The sequence below is a fragment of the Henckelia pumila genome, chromosome 4 (assembly GCF_033568475.1).
Source record: "Henckelia pumila isolate YLH828 chromosome 4, ASM3356847v2, whole genome shotgun sequence".
NCBI classification, from domain to species: domain Eukaryota; kingdom Viridiplantae; phylum Streptophyta; class Magnoliopsida; order Lamiales; family Gesneriaceae; genus Henckelia; species Henckelia pumila.
The window spans coordinates 25,931,970-25,949,336 of NC_133123.1; the positions used below are offsets into that span (position 1 = coordinate 25,931,970).

Sequence of the window (17,367 nt, forward strand, 5' to 3'; positions counted from 1 at the left end):
GTTTACATCCTTCTTTATTAATTATAAAACTTTTCTTGATCAACTAGATATTTATTTTTTATCATGGGTATTTTGCAATTAATGAGAAAAATTAGGAAAATTTTAAGTAAGGGTGTAAACCAAGATGTACACGTGTACATCTAGCATTTTTTTTAAATAAAATAATTTGAGCTAAAACTTTGCTCGAAAAATTTATTAACCGGGTCTACATTGTTAAGAAACAAAAACAAAACAAAAAATAAATTAGAAAGTCACTCCTTTCTCTTTCACACAGCTACACACAAAACCCACACAGATATATATAAGTGTAGACAGAGAAAGTGTGAAAGCCAAGAAACATGCAGAGAATCGACTGTTGACCCTTCAGACAGGACAGCAGCCCACTCCAATCCCCATGGATTTCTCTTTATTTCTCCTCCAGCTCCGTCTCTCTTGATTCCAACTCTCCGCTTTTGCTTCAATGGAAGAGGTTAAATTCGAATCGGTGTTGGAATTCTTGAGGAAGAATGGTCTGTCAGTGAGTGAATCAGCTCTGATGGAGGATGTCAGGGACAAATCCCACCTGGGCTCTTCTGATTTCGAGAAATTCTTGTTCCCGATGGAGCCCCCGCCGCGGCCGTTGAGGATTCCGTCCTCTCGGCGGCTGCCGTTTGGTGGAGACGGCGGCGGCGGGAGCGCGGAGGGTTCGTCTGATGATGAGTTTGTCAGCTTGGGTTCTTCTACTACTGAATTATGCTCATCTGGTATTATTAACTTTTGATCTTCCCTTTTTTTTTTTCTTGTTGCATAATAATTTAATTATCTTGTGGATTACTTATTATATTTCTTTTTCCTTTTTGGTAAAAGGGATTCCTGAATTTCAGTGTTATCTTGTTCTCTTTGGTTACTTTTTACTGCTTTTGTTTCTGGGATTGGAAAATTTTGTATTGAGAATTTGATGTATATTCCATTTTTGGTGAGTAAATGTGCTTACTATGTATCAATTATGGATTCGTTTTCTTGTATTAGCGTCTCTTTACAGACAGTAGTTTAGTTATTTCTTGCCAAATTAAGCTATAGAGATTATGAACCAAATCATCGATCCGAATATTTAGTTATTCTTGGTTATGATTTTAATTCAGTGGGGAACTCGTATGGATCGATTTTTATGTGTGTTGCTAGTGCTTGGCATTGTTCTTGATTCTTTGTTCTTTCTCTGCTGTTTATTTTCCAGAATTTACAAATCCTTATGGGATTCGTACTACTCGACCAACTTCTCAAGCCTCGTCAGACAGGTTGTCACAGTTTGGTACAGCTCGAGATTACCCCGATTTTGATATGCAAAATGACCTGTTCTGGTATAAGGAGAAAGATGAAGACTATGCTATGCCACCACTTTTTGGTGACGGGGATTTTGACGGTGATCCGAGTGAGGACAAGTATATAATGACGGTCCAGACAGGGGAACATGCTGAGGATAGATTCGGGTATAACATTGAGTCCGGAAAGGGCGCTTGGGATTTAAACTCGAGGGTATACTTTAAAAACGAGGCTAAAAGAGATTATTATGAGTTGGGTGAACTGTTTCAACTAGAGAGAAGTGAAGAAAAGTTTGAAGAACATGGCAACGATTATAGTTGTTTGGTCCCTCTCTGTGCTTCTTGCAGTAGATTGCAAAGGGCTTATGCTGGTAGCCCCACAGATTACGGCCTCGGAAATCTGAGCACAGCTGATGCACGTGAGAGTCAGCTACAGTCTCCAGAGGAAAATCATGAGGCAGGTGTGACTAACATTTCGACTGAAAGGAATTCTACTTATGATTTTGTTGGAGGTTTCATTAACACCCTTGATTTTTGTTCTGTTCGGAAAGATAGCCAATCCAATGGAAATGAAGACTTTGAATACATCCAAGATGATGTATCTCGTGAACTCCAAGCTGCGGTAGAAGAAGAGGATGGTGGTCCATCAGATGAACTTCTGATGTGTGGCGATAAAGAAGATGATTATGAGATTTTCAACCTAAGAATTATACATAGAAAAAACAGGTAAATTAACCTTTTCTTTGCAGCATGTTAGTTTTTTTAAAATATTTATGTAAACCCCCCAAAATTTCAGGTTTTGCCTATTTCGTACTGTTTTTTATACTAAAGTTTACATTGCCGCCTCATTAATATCCCTGGCACCCTTGTGTCATTGATTGAGTTATCATCACTTTAATCTGTTTTAAATCTAGGATTTGAGTTTGTTTTTTATTTTAATTTGTTGTTATATATTATTTCATATCTTACACCATTTCACAGGACTGGGTTCGAAGAAAACAAGGAGATACCTATTGTTCTGAATAATATCATAGCGGGTAGATATTACGTTACAGAATATCTTGGATCTGCTGCTTTCAGCAAAGTAATCCAGGCGCATGATCTTTATTCGGGAATGGATGTTTGCTTAAAAATCATAAAAAATGACAAGGACTTTTTCGATCAGAGCTTAGATGAGATCAAACTTCTAAAGTTTGTTAACAGGCATGATCCTGCTGATGAGCACCATATTTTACGTCTTTACGATTACTTTTACCATCAGGTCATATATGACACATTGTTAATATTTCAATTGTACCATTCAAATTGAAATATGAAAGTTATCTTATGTTTGATCTTATTGTATTTTCCGTTTAAACTTCTGTTGCAGGAGCATTTATTTATTGTTACCGAACTTCTACGCGCAAACTTGTATGAATTCCAGAAATATAATCGGGAATCTGGTGGGGATCCATATTTTACGTTGAATCATCTACAGGTTCGTTTTATTGAGAAATTCATCTATCTGATCTGATTTCACTAAAAATATATTTTTATACAAGTAAATAAGGTTGCATGTTTTATTGCAGGTCATAACTCGACAATGTTTGGAGGCGGTATCGTACCTACATGATTTAGGGATCATTCACTGTGATCTAAAGCCAGAAAATATACTTATTAAAAGTTACCGAAGATGTGAGATAAAGGTCATTGATCTTGGCAGCAGCTGCTTTCAGACAGACAACTTGTCCTTATACGTGCAATCTCGATCTTATAGGGCTCCCGAGGTCATGCTAGGCCTCCCTTATGACCAAAAGATTGATTTGTGGTCTGTTGGCTGCATTTTGGCCGAGTTATGTACCGGAGAGGTACACAAATCATTGCAGTTATTTTTATTTAGATTCTAAGGAAAAATTACAGATAAAATTTGAAATGTTTTAGTGATAGTTCGGTTAGCTGCAGTTAAATGTTTTACTTAGAAGCAAAATCATGAAGCAGATTATAAAATATTGATTGTGTTGTAGGTACTTTTTCCAAATGAAGGAGTTGTGATGCTTCTGGCACGGATGATAGGACTGCTCGGTCCAATCGACATGAGCATGTTGAAGAAGGGTCAGGAAACACACAAGTATTTTACCGAAGAATACGATCTGTATTATTTAAATGAGGTAGACTTTTATTTAGAGATCAAAGTCCTGATTTAAATACTGGAATTCATTAGGGGCAAATGGGTGCAGTTGCCCTCGAAAACAAACAAAAGAAAAAGTTACGAACTCTTCTTACTTTATATTTATAAATATATAAATTTTGTTACAGGAGACAAACCAAGTAGAGTACATTTTCCCCCTGGAATCATCCTTGGAAGATCGCCTGCAGATTTCAGATCCTGGGCTCATTGATTTCTTGAAATTCTTGCTTCAAATCAATCCAAAGACGCGTCCCACGGCTAGAGAGGCACTCCAGCACCCTTGGCTTTCTCATACATATGAGGTCAATTCTTTCGGAGTTCAATTAATTTCTTGAAGGAAGACTTGATGATTCCGGGATCATTTTCAAGAATACCATGTCCATGTTTCTTAACAATAACAAACCAATCGTTTGGAGACGTTGATTTTGTCCGGTACATAAATGTTCGTATATAACCTGCGTAGAATTCAGATTTTTTTGTTTTTTGATCCAAAAATACAGCTACTAAGCTAATAGTCCTTAAGGGTTACACTTTTTTTGGGGTATTGTAATGGATCATATACAATATTTCCTGCATAAATTGATGAATACTATCTGAGTTTAGTGTGCAATATGTTCCTCGAGTACGTGGTAGTTTTTTTTTCATAATAAACGTGACTTCTTTATAAACTTTGCAAAAAACCTTGCACTTGTTCTTGACCAAGAGTATTCTCTCATATATGTTATCATAACAATTTTCCGTTCGTGCAATATGTTCCTCGAGTACGTGGTAGTTTTTTTTTCATAATAAACGTGACTTCTTTATGAACTTTGCAAAAAACCTTGCACTTGTTCTTGACCAAGAGTATTCTCTCATATATGTTATCATAACAATTTTCCGTTCGTAGATTTTTTGTATCGAAAATATTGTCTTCTCGGAAAGAAATATATTTTAAGATTTTGAAATTTTAGAACTCACTCGTTGGAGGGGAGATTTTTGCCACATGGACCAGGCAACATCGATGGCATATCCTCGGAATAGCATCGAACTAAAAAAGATGTTGAAAAACACAAAAATTTTTGTGAAACGATATCACGGATAAATTTTGTGAAACGGATCTTCAAATTAGGTCACTCATGATAATGTATTAATTTTTAGAGTTATTTGCACCAACCACCCCTGTGAAATATTGAAAATGCACACTTCTTTCCTGTGAAATTTTAATGAGCATCTTCAACAATGACCTTTTAAAAAATTAGCACACTCGCCCCTTCAGATGAGTGATTGTTGCGCACGCGCCCCTCATGCGACTGGGCAAAGATTTTGATATTTTTTTTTGCACCAGATACTCCTGTGAAATATTAAAAATGCATATTTGACCCTGTGAAAATAATTTTTAAATCTATTCAACCCATAATACACAATTTTCAATAAAATCCAATTATAAATATTTAGCAAACATTTTTTGTTTTATTAATTTTTATTTTTTATTTTAAATGTATTATCATTAATTAATTATTTTTTAAAAAATATTATTACTTTATCCCGTTATCATTATTTTATTAAACTCACTTCGTATTTCCAACTTTTCCATTAAACATGCATTCATAAACAAGTATTTAAATAATTTCAAGTATCAAAATATTGAACTAAACTGATAAGTTCAAACATATTGCTTTTTCGATTTAGGACTATATATTATTGAACCAAAATTTAAATTTTTTGAGAATATGCATTGCACAATTTGTAATAAATAATAAAAAAAATGACATGCTTATATAATTCTAAATTGAAAAGGTAACATTCATGAACTTATCATTTGGTTCAATATTTTGGTATTTTTAGATATTTTAATCCTTATTTATGAATCATGTTTATTGGAGAAGTTGCAAACAAGAAGTGATTTGATAAAATAATGATAACGAGATAAAGTAATAATTTTTTTTAGAAATAAATTAATTATAAATTATAAATTTAAAATAAAAAATAAAAACAAATAAAATTAAAAATGTTTGGTACTTATCATGCACTTATCATTTTGATTTAATATTTTGGTACTTTTAGGTATTTAAATCTCGTTTATGAATGCATTTTTAATGGAAAAGTTGAAAACAAGAAGAAAGTTTTATAAAATAATGATAACAAGATAAAATAATAATATTTTTTAGAAAACAATTATATAATCATAATAAATTTAATTTTAAAAATAAAATTAATAAAACAAAAACTGTTTGCTAAATATTTTAGAATTAGATTTTAATAAAAATCGTGTATTATGGGTTGAATAAGTTTAAAAATTATTTTCACAGGGGTCAAATATGCATTTTTAATATTTCACGGGGGTATTTGGTGCAAAAAAAAATCAAAATATTTGCTCAGTCGCATGAGGGATGCGTGCGCAACAATCACTCATTTGAAGGGGCGAGTGTGCTAATTTTTTAAAAGGTCAGGGTTGAAGATGCCTATTAAAATTTCACAGGGGAGAAGTGTGCATTTTCAATATTTCACAAGGGTGTTTGGTGCAAATAACTCTTAATTTTTATGACAAAAATATAACTTTTATTATAAATATGAATAGATTTAACATGTCTCACGGATACCGTCTTACAAGAACCAGCTCGATGAAAAAATTCAAAAGACCAATAACAAGAGTGAATATAGAGGTTGGGGAAAAAGTTGAGAGAGTAATGGTGTGGAGCCTGAGCAGGCAGGGACTTTGGCACAAGTGTAGTGGAATACAAGTAAAATGCCTGAGTCATAGCGCTATTGAAGACATTCTAAAACTTGGGCCGAACTAGATGGACCAGCCTCTGATTTGACAGGCAATGAGGCCCGGTTGGTGGCTCCAATTATATGGTTGGTGTGATTATACGATTTCTTGACTCGATTGGATGGACGTTTTTATAACACCGTTATTGAAAAATGGGGAAAACATTTTGTCCCATGAATATATGCAAAATATGATATCATGATCTGTGAGATCGTTTCACAAAATACTTATTTTTACGATTAATATATTCAAAATAGTATACTCTTTGAGTTTGTTTTGGATAATAAAACTGGTTATTTCTTCTCACCGTGATTAAAGTTTGGCCTAGTTATAATATAATGTTCCCTATTTTAATAAATTTATGAGACTGATTTAATATTTGTGAGAGGATCTCCTGCCAGCTTACTTGAGCAGAAATTTTCTCCCGCAGTACGATGCATCTTAATGTGGCAGTTTTCCCATATGGTATCCACATGAAAGATCGTCTTACTTGCCGGACCACGGACCAGCTTAAAATCAAGAAAAATGTTATATGTATAATGATGATTATAAATTTTATTACAAAGTGTAATTAAAATTATAAAATTATCCATGCACTTTATTTGAAAAAAAAAACTTTCAAAAATGTATTTAAGATAATTTTGTAATTACAAATACAATTTATAATCCAATTTACAATCTCATTTGTACATATATCATTATTCTTCCTCAACTTGTATAAAATTTATGATTTCATATTCGAAACAAGTATAGATGATCAGAGACGGAGCTAGAGGGGGGCGGTGGGGGCAGTCGCCCCCTCAATTTTTCCAATTTTGTTTTGTATATATATATATATATATAATATATATATATAATTAATTAATTAAATTTAAAAAAATTAAAAATGATCTTTTTTTATATTTGTGAGATCAATGTATTTTTCATTAATTCCGCAAGAACAAATTCTGATATAAAAATTCACATAATATGAATCACATTTTATTACAAAAATTTTGAAACAAATGTATTCGACGAAATATTTTTTAATTTGATTTCTTGTACAATCATCAATTTTTGAATGTATCAAACTAATAAAATTATAATCACTATTCTAAAAAACTTAAAAATAATATATATGTTAGTATGTCATAGATATATTAATTAGATTAATTTAACTATTTCAATTTTAATTTCATAGAGCGTGGAGTTTTAGGTGTTAAATTTATAATTAAATATGGAAGATTAATATTTTAACATTTATTCGTTGATATTACACTTATGCATATTTTGTTCAAAATTTCATAATAAATTTAATCATTGTAATTTGAAATTGTATTAAAAAATCGAGTATTGTAATTTATCTAAATATAATATAAATGTAAATAAAAAATTTACATATTATTTTAATTTTTAATCTGCATGTTAAATATTTTCTTTGGAGTGGTTAAATTTTTTATTTTAGCATCTAAATATTAAAAAACTTTGAAATAGTTGTTTTTAACTTTTACATATTTTTATATGAAACCACATGTTAATTTTTATTTTAAAAATTTCATTATAAGAAATTCAGTTTTTTTTTCAAAATTTTAATAAACTTTTCTCAATGATATGAATCAAAAATTATTTTTATTATTTTATTATGTATATATATTTCAAATTTTTTAATAATCAATAATTACATATACTAAGTTCGTTCCCTCACATAAAAATTCTAACTCCGTCCCTGTAGATAATTATTTTACATCTGTCAATTGTTGTCATACAAACCTATAATTTTATACCATAATATCTCTTATAATACAATATAGATACATATAATATCCCAACATAAATTAAAACATTTTTGACAATGTAAATGGTGAAATAACACCTACAATATAAGTTCATTCAAATAAAAAAGAAAATATTTTATTCATTAACTTGTCTAATTTTGAGTTTTGGTTCACTAAATTTTCAAAGTTTAGTTTTGATACGTTAACTTTTTAAATTTTCGTCTACCTTGCTCCAATTGCTTGTGCGACATTGTTACAATGAAAAATACTGATATGACATCGAAAATTTTTAATTTTTCAAATGACGTACGCTTTAGCAATGGAAATTGAAGTAGTCGAAAATTAAGATTTAGTGTATCAAAATCAAAAATTTAAAACTTAAAAAACCGAAATCTAAAATTGATCAAATCAAATGGGAAAAAAAAAAAACTATTTCCCTGACATTAAAATATGACCTTTCGTTTGTATGTTTGAGTCACTTGATATATTCTTTTCCCTAAAGAAACCTCCGATGGTAAGACTGTGACACAATGATTTTGTCGGAAATTTCTGGGGATCGGGTTGCAGCAGAGAGTGAAGCAGCCCATGTTCCAAAAAGCTGAGAGTAATATATAATAACTACGATTCAGATACAAACACCAATATTGCTTTTACATATTATATCACAAGAAAATAAATGCCACTTTTGTGGCAGCCTTCATGTAAGAATATATGTGCCTGTGGGCTCAATTCACTCGGTTAAATGGTACGTAGTAGCTAGAACAGGAATAACACTCAAATTTATTTGTGGGTTTTTCGTAGAGCTGTTAAAGTGGATTGGGTCCGCTGGGTAAGTCCGCCTCGTCCCGCTATATAGGTGGGTTGGATTGACAAATTTTTAACCCGTCTAAATAGTGGGTCGACCCGTTCCTTCCCGTCAAATGGTGGGTTGCAGGTTAATCCATCCCAACTAGGGATGTTCATTGGCTGGTTCGGTTCGGTTTTTGGTTTTAGAAATATATAATCCAATATTCGAACTGTTTTCATTCGGTTCGGTTCGATTATTTTAATTAATATTATAAATTTATTTTAAAATCTAATATGTTATCTTTTTACATGATTTCTTTGTAAGACTTTTAAGCTCAAAGTCTAAATGACTTAAATAAACAACAATCAACTAAAAATTGTTAAAAATGATTCATTAATATCATCTCATAAAATATATAACATAAATAAAATTATTAATTTAATGAAATTTCGGTTTTTTCGGTCGGTTCGGTTTTGACATTTATGATCCGAAACCGAACCAAATAAATTTCGGTTCTAACATTTATATCCGAATTTCACATTTCGGTTTTTGGTTCGGTGTTTGGTTTTTTCGGTTTGAATTTCCGATTTTATCCGAAATTTGAACACCCATAGCCCCAACTTGCCAAATATAACTAAAAATTGGTGGGTTGGCCCGTCTCACAACATCAAATAGGCGGGTTGGGTTAATAATTTTCCAACCCGACTAAATGGTGGCCCGTCACGTCCTGCCAAATGGCGAGTTTTGGTGAGTTGCGGGTTGGCCCGGCCCATCGATCCGTTTTGACAGCTCTAGTTTTTTTGTCGTTAAAGTTCGTATTAATACATAAGTTTATATATATATATATATATATATATATATATATATATATATATATATATAACTGAAATATTGATATGACATCAGATCTTTCAGTAACAACATGTATCGTGTTAATAATATTTAGTTTTACGTCAATAAAGTGTTGTTGATATATTTAACGTCATATCAATCTTCCGTTTAAATATGACTAACGATAGTCATAACTTGTTGGAAACGGAAAAGACTAAACTGTACATTTTATTTTTCCCTAGAATATTGAATTTGAGGATACCCAAATGCACTGCTCTTTTCTCTCTTTTTTTTTCTTTTTTTTTATGATGTGAGAATTCACAGCCGCTATCTTTCGGTATGCCCTGGGTAAATCTACGAACTAATACAATAACCTACAAACTACGCTAGCTAGGTAAATCACACTAGGTAAGTCATGTGTGACAGGCTAGTCCAAGAAGGTGTTGGTAGGGGAAATTGAACTTCTGACATCTGACCAAGAGTTCACCTACTCCACAAACTAGAACACCCCCTTGGAGCCAATGTACTGCCCTTTTCAAAAGGGTGACCCCAAAGAGGACCTCATTCCACATGAGTCAGAGACTCATTGGCTCATGCGAAGGTTAAATCGAGGGATGTGCACGAGCGGCAGAGGCCTGAAGGAGAGAACAACACGATCAACCCCCAGAGCATACCTCACAATATTTCAGCAGAGAATATGCTCCACACGAGGATCGAATCCGCAACGCTGGGGAATCTCTTTCCACGTCACCTCAGACCTTACCAACTCGCCTATGTTCCTGTGGGCATGTACTGCCCTTTTCACTCCATCTCGAGGTGGTTATAGCATTAGATTTTTTTTTTTAAAACGCATCAGACGATTTAATGTTTGTTGTTTTGTTAAATGTATCTATTATTCTTGTCTAATAAAAAAAAATATCATTCGAAACATATATTTATTTTTATTGGAAATTATATATTAAAATTGTATTGAAAATTATTGTGATGGTGATGTGATGATATTTTAATTTTTAATTATGTAATTGATGACATATTTATTTTTGAACATTTCTCAATTGAGGATCTATAAATAGACCTCAACATTTGTGAAGAAATAATACAAGTTTAGAGAGAAGATTTTATAAGTGTTTGGTTTGATATATATTTTGAGTTTTAGAGTTTTTAGTTTTTACCATAAATTTTTACTTTTCACAATACGTTATCAGCACGATCGCTCGAAGGTTCTCTATAATTTTCGACGCTGCAAAACACAAAGAGAAGACAAAAATATTTAACAAGTAAGTATATTTATTTTATTGTTTATTTATTTGTTCTGTATATATTTAATATATAATATCATGTTATTATCAGAAATGATCAAAAAAAAATTTAGTTTTTAAAAACTTGTTATAAATCCTGGGAGGATGTTAAGACGACATCTCACACTCCCAGTAAGGGATACGACAAGTATAAAAGCCTCTAAGATTTTTAAATAATAACGTGAAATGATTATACATTACTGCTTATATAATTTTATTGTGTAATTATATTTGTATAATTTCATGTTATTATATAAGAGATTGTCTATGACATCGACCTTATAATAACGTGATAAGATTATACATTATTGCTTATATAATTTTATTGTCTAATTATATTTGTATAATTTTATGTTATTATATAAGAGGTTGTCTATGACACTGACCTATAATAACGTGATATGATATATATTTATTATGTATATATACTAACTATATCAATATATAATTTTATGTTATTATATAAGAGGTTGTCTAGGACACTGACCTTATAATAACGTGATATGATATATATTTTATTGCGTATATTTAATTATGATTATCATTATATGCATCACATGATTATCACACATTTTTATTCAACACATACTCGATTTTTTCTTATCCCCAACGGTAACAAACAGCTAGTTTTTGCCCTATAAATATGTTCACTCAAACTCATTTTCAATCACACCAAATTCACTATTTCTCTCAAAATAATTTCTCTTTGATTTTTTGAAGATGAATATGATGGCATTTATAAGGCTATTTTTCATAACGACTATGATCATCATGCTCACGAGTCTTGTACTCACCAGCGATTTTCCACCACATATTTTTTTCTCTATTTGTACACGCACTTGTAATCTTCGTTATTTCATTATTTTGTATTGTCTTACTAATAGAAATTAACTAATAAAATGCATTGTTATTTTTTTAGTACCACCATGTCAAATTTGGCAAAGATTGAATTTGTTGCGCTCGATATCACTGAAAAGAATTATATTTCATGGACTCTCGATGTAGAGATGCATCTTGAGTTATTGGGTCTAAATGATACCATCAAAGAAAATAATATATCATCCTCACAAGAAAAGGAAAAGTCTATGATTTTCTTACGTAGACATCTTGATGAAGGATTGAAATGTGAGTATCTCACAGAAAAAGACCCAATGATTTTATGGAAAGGGCTGAAAGAAAGATTTGAGCATATAAGGAAAATTATACTCCCGACCGCCCGTGATGAATGGAATACGTTGAGATTACAAAACTTTAAAAAAATCAGTGATTACAATTCTGCGATGTATCGAATAGTCTCGCATTTGATATTTTGTGGGAATGTTGTTACTGAGATGGAAATGCATGAAAAAACATTTTCCACATTCCATGCATCAAATATAACTCTACAACAATAGTATAGAGTGCGTGGATTTTCGAGATATTCTGAACTCATCGCATGTCTTCTTGTGGCAGAAAAGAACAACGAATTGTTAGTAAAAAATCATCAATCCCGACCCACTGGTTTAACGACATTTCCAGAAGCAAATGTCATAATTAAAAATGGAAACCAAAATCAAAGGCATAGACAATATTTTGGTCGTGGACGAGGTCGAGGAAGTGGGCATGGACGTGGACGTAAAAATTATCGCGGTCGTGGTCGTGGTCGTGGCCGTGGATATGAAAATAATTGAGATAGTTATTTCAATAACTCATCTCAAAAGAACGTCATGAACCACCCACCAAAAAGGCAGCATGAAAATACGAGTGAAAATAAAAATCACTCAAAAAGATCTGGGAGTGTTTGTTATAGATGTGGCACTCCAGGACATTGGTCACATATTTGTCGAACCCCTGAACACCTATGTAAGCTCTGTAAAGAATCGACAAAGGGAAAAGGAAAAGAGACCAATTTCATTGAAAATAGTGACCATTTCGCTCCTGTTCCTCCGATCCGCAATTCGAGAGACAAAAAAAATAAAGAATTCATTAACTGTTGGGTGCGATCATACCAGCACTAATGCTCCGGATCCCATCAGAACTCCGAAGTTAAGCGTGCTTGGGCGAGAGCAGTACTAATATGGGTGACCCCCTGGGAAGTTCTCGTGTTGCATCCCTTTTTCATTAATTTCTTTTTTTCTTACTCGTACTTCTTGTTTTTCCGATTTCTCGCCGTCCTATTTCCGACTTTTTCAGTCCAATCCGCGGATAGAAAAGATGCAATAGACTTAATCACACGACGTGAACGTGCGATCTGAGTGATGCAGGACGCTTTAGTGGGTCCCAGCACGCCCTACGGGAAAAACGCCCCGAAAGACCATCTCTGGGTTGTAATTTGAGCGTCTCCGTCTCTTAGACCGAGATACTTGGTGTAGGTATCGAGAGGAGCTTCGTGTGAACAGGATAAAGCTCCCGTAACTCTTAGCCGATCGAAAGTTATGTCCGTTTGAAACTGCATCTCCTGTTCCTCCGATCCGCAATTCGAGAGACAACACAATAAAAATTCATTCACTGTTGGGTGCGATCATAACAGCACTAATGCACTGCATCCCATCAGGACTCCGAAGTTAAGCGTGCTTGGGCGAGAGCAGTACTAGGATGGGTGACCCCCTGGGAATTCCTCGTGTTGCATCCCTTTTTCATTAATTTCTTTTTTTCTTACTCGTACTTCTTGTTTTTCCGATTCCTCGCCGTCCTATTTCCGACTTTTTCAGTACAATCCGCGGATAGAAAATATGCAATAGACTTAATCACACGACGTGAACGTGCGATCTGGGTGACGCAGGACGCTTTAGTGGGTCCCAGCACGCCCTACGGGAAAAACGCCCCGAAAGACCATCTTCGGGTTGTAATTTGAGCGTCTCCGTCTCTTAGACCGAGATACTTGCTGTAGGTATAAAGAAAAGCTTCGTGTGAACAGGCTAAAGCTCCCGTAACTCTTAGTCGATCAAAATTTATGTCCATTTGAAACTGCAGCTCCGGATCCTCCGATCCGCAATTCGAGAGACAAAAAAATAAAGAATTCATTCACTGTTGGGTGCGATCATACCAGCACTAATGCATCGGATCTCATCAGAACTCCAAAGTTAAGCGTGCTTGGGCGAGTGCAGTATTAGGATGGGTGATCCCCTGGGAAGTCCTCGTGTTGCACCCCTTTTTCATTAATTTCTTTTTTTCTTACTCATACTTCTTGTTTTTCCGATTCCTCGCCGTCCTATTACCGACTCTTTCAGTCCAATCTGCGGATAGAAAAGATGCAATAGACTTAATCACACGACGTGAACGTGCGATCTGGGTGACGCAGGCCGCTTCAGTGGGTCCCAGCATGCCCTACGGGAAAAATGCCCCGAAAGACCATATCCAGGTTGTAATTTGAGCGTCTTCGTTTCTTAGACCGAGATACTTGCTGTAGGTATCGAGAGGAGCTTCGTGTGAACAGGCTGAAGCTCCCGTAACTCTTAGCCGATCGAAAGTTATGTCCGTTTGAAACTGCAGCTCCTGTTCCTCCGATCCGCAATTCGAGAGACAAAACAATAAAAATTCATTGACTATTTGGTGCGATCATACCAGCACTAATGCACCGGATCCCATCAGAACTCCGAAGTTAAGCGTGCTTGGGCGAGAGCAGTATTAGGATAGGTGACCCCCTGGAAAGTCCTCGTGTTGCACCCCTTTTTCATTAATTTCTTTTTTTCTTACTCGTACTTCTTGTTTTTCCGATTCCTCGCCGTCCTATTTTCGACTCTTTCAGTCCAATCCGCGGATAGAAAAGATGCAATAGACTTAATCACACGACGAGAACGTGCGATCTGGGTGACGCAGGATGCTTCAGTGGGTCCCAGCGTGTCCTATGGGAAAAACGCCCCAAAAGACCATCTTCGGGTTGTAATTTGAGCGTCTCCGTCTCTTAGACCGAGATACTTGTTGTAGGTATCGAGAGGAGCTTCGTGTGAATAGGCTGAAGCTCCCGTAACTCTTAGCCGATCGAAAGTTATGTCCGTTTGAAACTGCAGCACCTGTTCCTCCGATGCGCAATTCGAGAGAAAAAACAATAAAAATTCATTCACTATTGGGTGCGATCATACCAGCACTAATGCACCGGATCCCATCAGAACTACGAAGTTAAGCGTGCTTGGGCGAGAGCAGTACTAGGATGGGTGACCCCCTTGGAAGTCCTCGTGTTGCACCCCTTTTTCATTAATTTTTTTTTTCTTACTCGTACTTCTAATTCTTCCGATTCCTCTCTGTCCTATTTCCGACTCTTTCAGTCCAATCCGCGGATAGAAAAGATGCAATAGACTGAATCATACGATGTGAACGTGCGATCTGGGTGACGCGGGTCACTTCGGTGGGTACCAGCGCAACATACGGGAAAAATGCCCCAAAAGACCATCTCCGTTTTGGAATTTGAGTGTCTCCATCTCTTTAACCTAGATACGCACTATAGGTATCGAGTGGAGCTTCGTGTGAGCAGGCTGAAGCTCCAGTAACTCTCAGCCGATCGAAAGTTATGTCCGTTTGAAACTGCAGCTCCTGTTCCTCCGATCCGCAATTCGAGAGACAAAAAAATAAAGAATTAATTCACTATTGGGTGCGATCATACCAGCACTAATGCACCGGATCCCATCAGAACTCCGAAGTTATGCGTGCTTGGGCAAGATCAGTACTAGGATGGGTGACCCCCTGGGAAGTCCTCGTGTTGCACCCCTTTTTTAATTAGTTTTTTTTTTTTACTCGTACATCTTGTTCTTCCGATTCCTCTCCGTCCTTTTTCCGACTCTTTCAGTCCAATCCACGGATAGAAAAGATGCAATAGACTGAATCACACGACGTAAACGTGCGATCTGGGTGACGCGGACCACTTCGGTGGGTCCCAGCACGTCCTACGAGAAAAATGCTCTCAAAGACCATCTTCGGGTTTGAATTTGAGCTTCTCCGTCTCTTAGACCGAGATACTCGCTGTAGGTATCAAGAAGAGCTTCGTGTGAACAGGCTGAAGCTCCCGTAACTTTTAGCCGATCGAAAGTTATGTTTGTTTGAAACTGCAGCTCCTGTTCCTCCGATCCGCAATTCGAGAGACAAAAAAATAAAGAATTCATTCACTGCTGGGTGCAATCATACCAGCACTAATGCACCGGATCCCGAAGGTAAGCGTGCTTGGGCGAGAGCAGTACTAGGATGGATGACCCCCTGGGAAGTCCTCGTGTTGCACCCCTTTTTCATTAATTTCTTTTTTTCTTTCTTGTAATTCTTGTTTTTCCGATTCCTCGCCGTCCTATTTCCGACTTTTTTAGTCCAATCCGCGGATAGAAAAGATGCAATAGACTTAATCATACGATGTGAACGTGCGATCTGGGTGACGCGGGCCGCTTCGGTGGGTCCCAGCGCGACATACGAGAAAAATGCCCCAAAAGACCATCTCCGTTTTGGAATTTGAGCGTCTCCGTCTCTTTAACCTAGATACACACTATAGGTATCGAGTGGAGCTTTGCGTGAGCAGGCTGAAGCTCCAGTAACTCTCAGCCGATCGAAAGTTATGTCCGTTTGAAACTGCAGCTCCTGTTCCTCCGATCCGCAATTCGAAAGACAAAAAAATAAAGAATTCATTCACTATTGTGTGCGATCATACCAGCACTAATGCACCGGATCCCATCAGAACTCCGAAGTTATGCGTGCTTAGGCAAGAGCAGTACTAGGATGGGTGACCCCCTGGGAAGTCCTCGTGTTGCACCCCTTTTTTAATTAGTTTCTTTTTTTCTTACTCGTACATCTTGTTCTTCCGATTCATCTCCGTCCTATTTCTGACCCTTTCAGTCCAATCCACGGATAGAAAAGATGCAAAAGACTGAATCACATGACGTGAACGTGCGATCTGGGTGACGCGGGCCACTTCGATGGGTCCCAGCACGTCCTACAAGAAAAATGCCCCCAAAGACTATCTTCGGGTTTGAATTTGAGCTTCTCCGTCTCTTAGACCGAGATACGCGCTGTAGGTATCGAGAAGAGCTTCGCGTGAGCAGGCTGAAGCTCCCGTAACTCTCAGCAGATCGAAAGTTATGTCCGTTTGAAACTGCAGCTCCTATTCCTCCGATCCGCAATTCGAGAGACAAAAAAATAAAGAATTCATTCACTGTTGGGTGCGATCATACCAGCACTAATGCACCGGATCCCATCAGAACTCCGAAGTTAAGCGTGCTTGGGCGAGAGCAGTACTAGGATGGGTGACCCCTTTGGAAGTCCTCGTGTTGCACCCCTTTTTTCATTAATTTCTTTTTTTCTTACTCGTACTTCTTGTTTTTCCGATTCCTCGCCGTCCTATTTCCTACTTTTTAAGTCCAATCCGCGGATAGAAAAGATGCAATAGACTTAATCACACGAAGTGAACGTGCGATCTGGGTGACGCAGGATGCTTCAGTAGGTCCCAGCGCGCCCTACGGGAAAAATGTCCCGAAAGACCATCTTCGGGTTGTAATTTGAGCGTCTCCGTCTCTTAGACCGAGATACTTG

General features: G+C 35.8%; 1 protein-coding gene, 8 non-coding genes and 1 pseudogene across 11 annotated transcripts; all 10 read left to right on the plus strand.

Annotated features, from left to right (window-relative positions):
• The first annotated feature begins 294 nt into the window (after positions 1–294).
• Positions 295–4,082, plus strand: LOC140863880 (uncharacterized). Of its 3 annotated transcripts, XM_073267652.1 has the most exons (8): positions 297–743; positions 1,214–1,759; positions 1,850–2,024; positions 2,280–2,559; positions 2,668–2,775; positions 2,867–3,145; positions 3,302–3,445; positions 3,594–4,082. In XM_073267652.1, the coding sequence occupies exons 1-8, from the start codon at positions 461–463 to the stop codon at positions 3,798–3,800; spliced, it is 2,022 nt and encodes a 673-aa protein (XP_073123753.1). In that variant the 5' UTR covers positions 297–460; the 3' UTR covers positions 3,801–4,082. The 3 variants fall into 3 exon arrangements, with proteins under 3 accessions (XP_073123752.1, XP_073123753.1, XP_073123755.1); XM_073267651.1 differs by having other exon boundaries at positions 295–743; positions 1,214–2,024; XM_073267654.1 differs by lacking the exon at positions 297–743 and having other exon boundaries at positions 1,620–1,759; positions 1,854–2,024.
• Positions 4,083–12,858: 8,776 nt separating this feature from the next.
• On the plus strand, positions 12,859–12,977 carry LOC140868763 (5S ribosomal RNA). Its single transcript, XR_012146164.1, has one exon. It is a non-coding gene; the product is annotated as a 5S ribosomal RNA (ribosomal RNA).
• A 399-nt stretch (positions 12,978–13,376) lies between these two features.
• Positions 13,377–13,495, plus strand: LOC140868733 (5S ribosomal RNA). The gene has a single exon (XR_012146136.1). It is a non-coding gene; the product is annotated as a 5S ribosomal RNA (ribosomal RNA).
• A 400-nt stretch (positions 13,496–13,895) lies between these two features.
• Positions 13,896–14,014, plus strand: LOC140868321 (5S ribosomal RNA). Its single transcript, XR_012145745.1, has one exon. It is a non-coding gene; the product is annotated as a 5S ribosomal RNA (ribosomal RNA).
• Positions 14,015–14,413: 399 nt separating this feature from the next.
• On the plus strand, positions 14,414–14,532 carry LOC140869848 (5S ribosomal RNA). Its single transcript, XR_012146839.1, has one exon. It is a non-coding gene; the product is annotated as a 5S ribosomal RNA (ribosomal RNA).
• A 399-nt stretch (positions 14,533–14,931) lies between these two features.
• Positions 14,932–15,050, plus strand: LOC140870286 (5S ribosomal RNA). The gene has a single exon (XR_012147255.1). It is a non-coding gene; the product is annotated as a 5S ribosomal RNA (ribosomal RNA).
• Positions 15,051–15,449: 399 nt separating this feature from the next.
• On the plus strand, positions 15,450–15,568 carry LOC140870303 (5S ribosomal RNA). Its single transcript, XR_012147270.1, has one exon. It is a non-coding gene; the product is annotated as a 5S ribosomal RNA (ribosomal RNA).
• Positions 15,569–15,967: 399 nt separating this feature from the next.
• LOC140869665 (5S ribosomal RNA) lies at positions 15,968–16,075 on the plus strand (annotated as a pseudogene).
• Positions 16,076–16,475: 400 nt separating this feature from the next.
• On the plus strand, positions 16,476–16,594 carry LOC140868192 (5S ribosomal RNA). Its single transcript, XR_012145618.1, has one exon. It is a non-coding gene; the product is annotated as a 5S ribosomal RNA (ribosomal RNA).
• Positions 16,595–16,995: 401 nt separating this feature from the next.
• Positions 16,996–17,114, plus strand: LOC140870378 (5S ribosomal RNA). Its single transcript, XR_012147342.1, has one exon. It is a non-coding gene; the product is annotated as a 5S ribosomal RNA (ribosomal RNA).
• Positions 17,115–17,367: the final 253 nt, after the last annotated feature.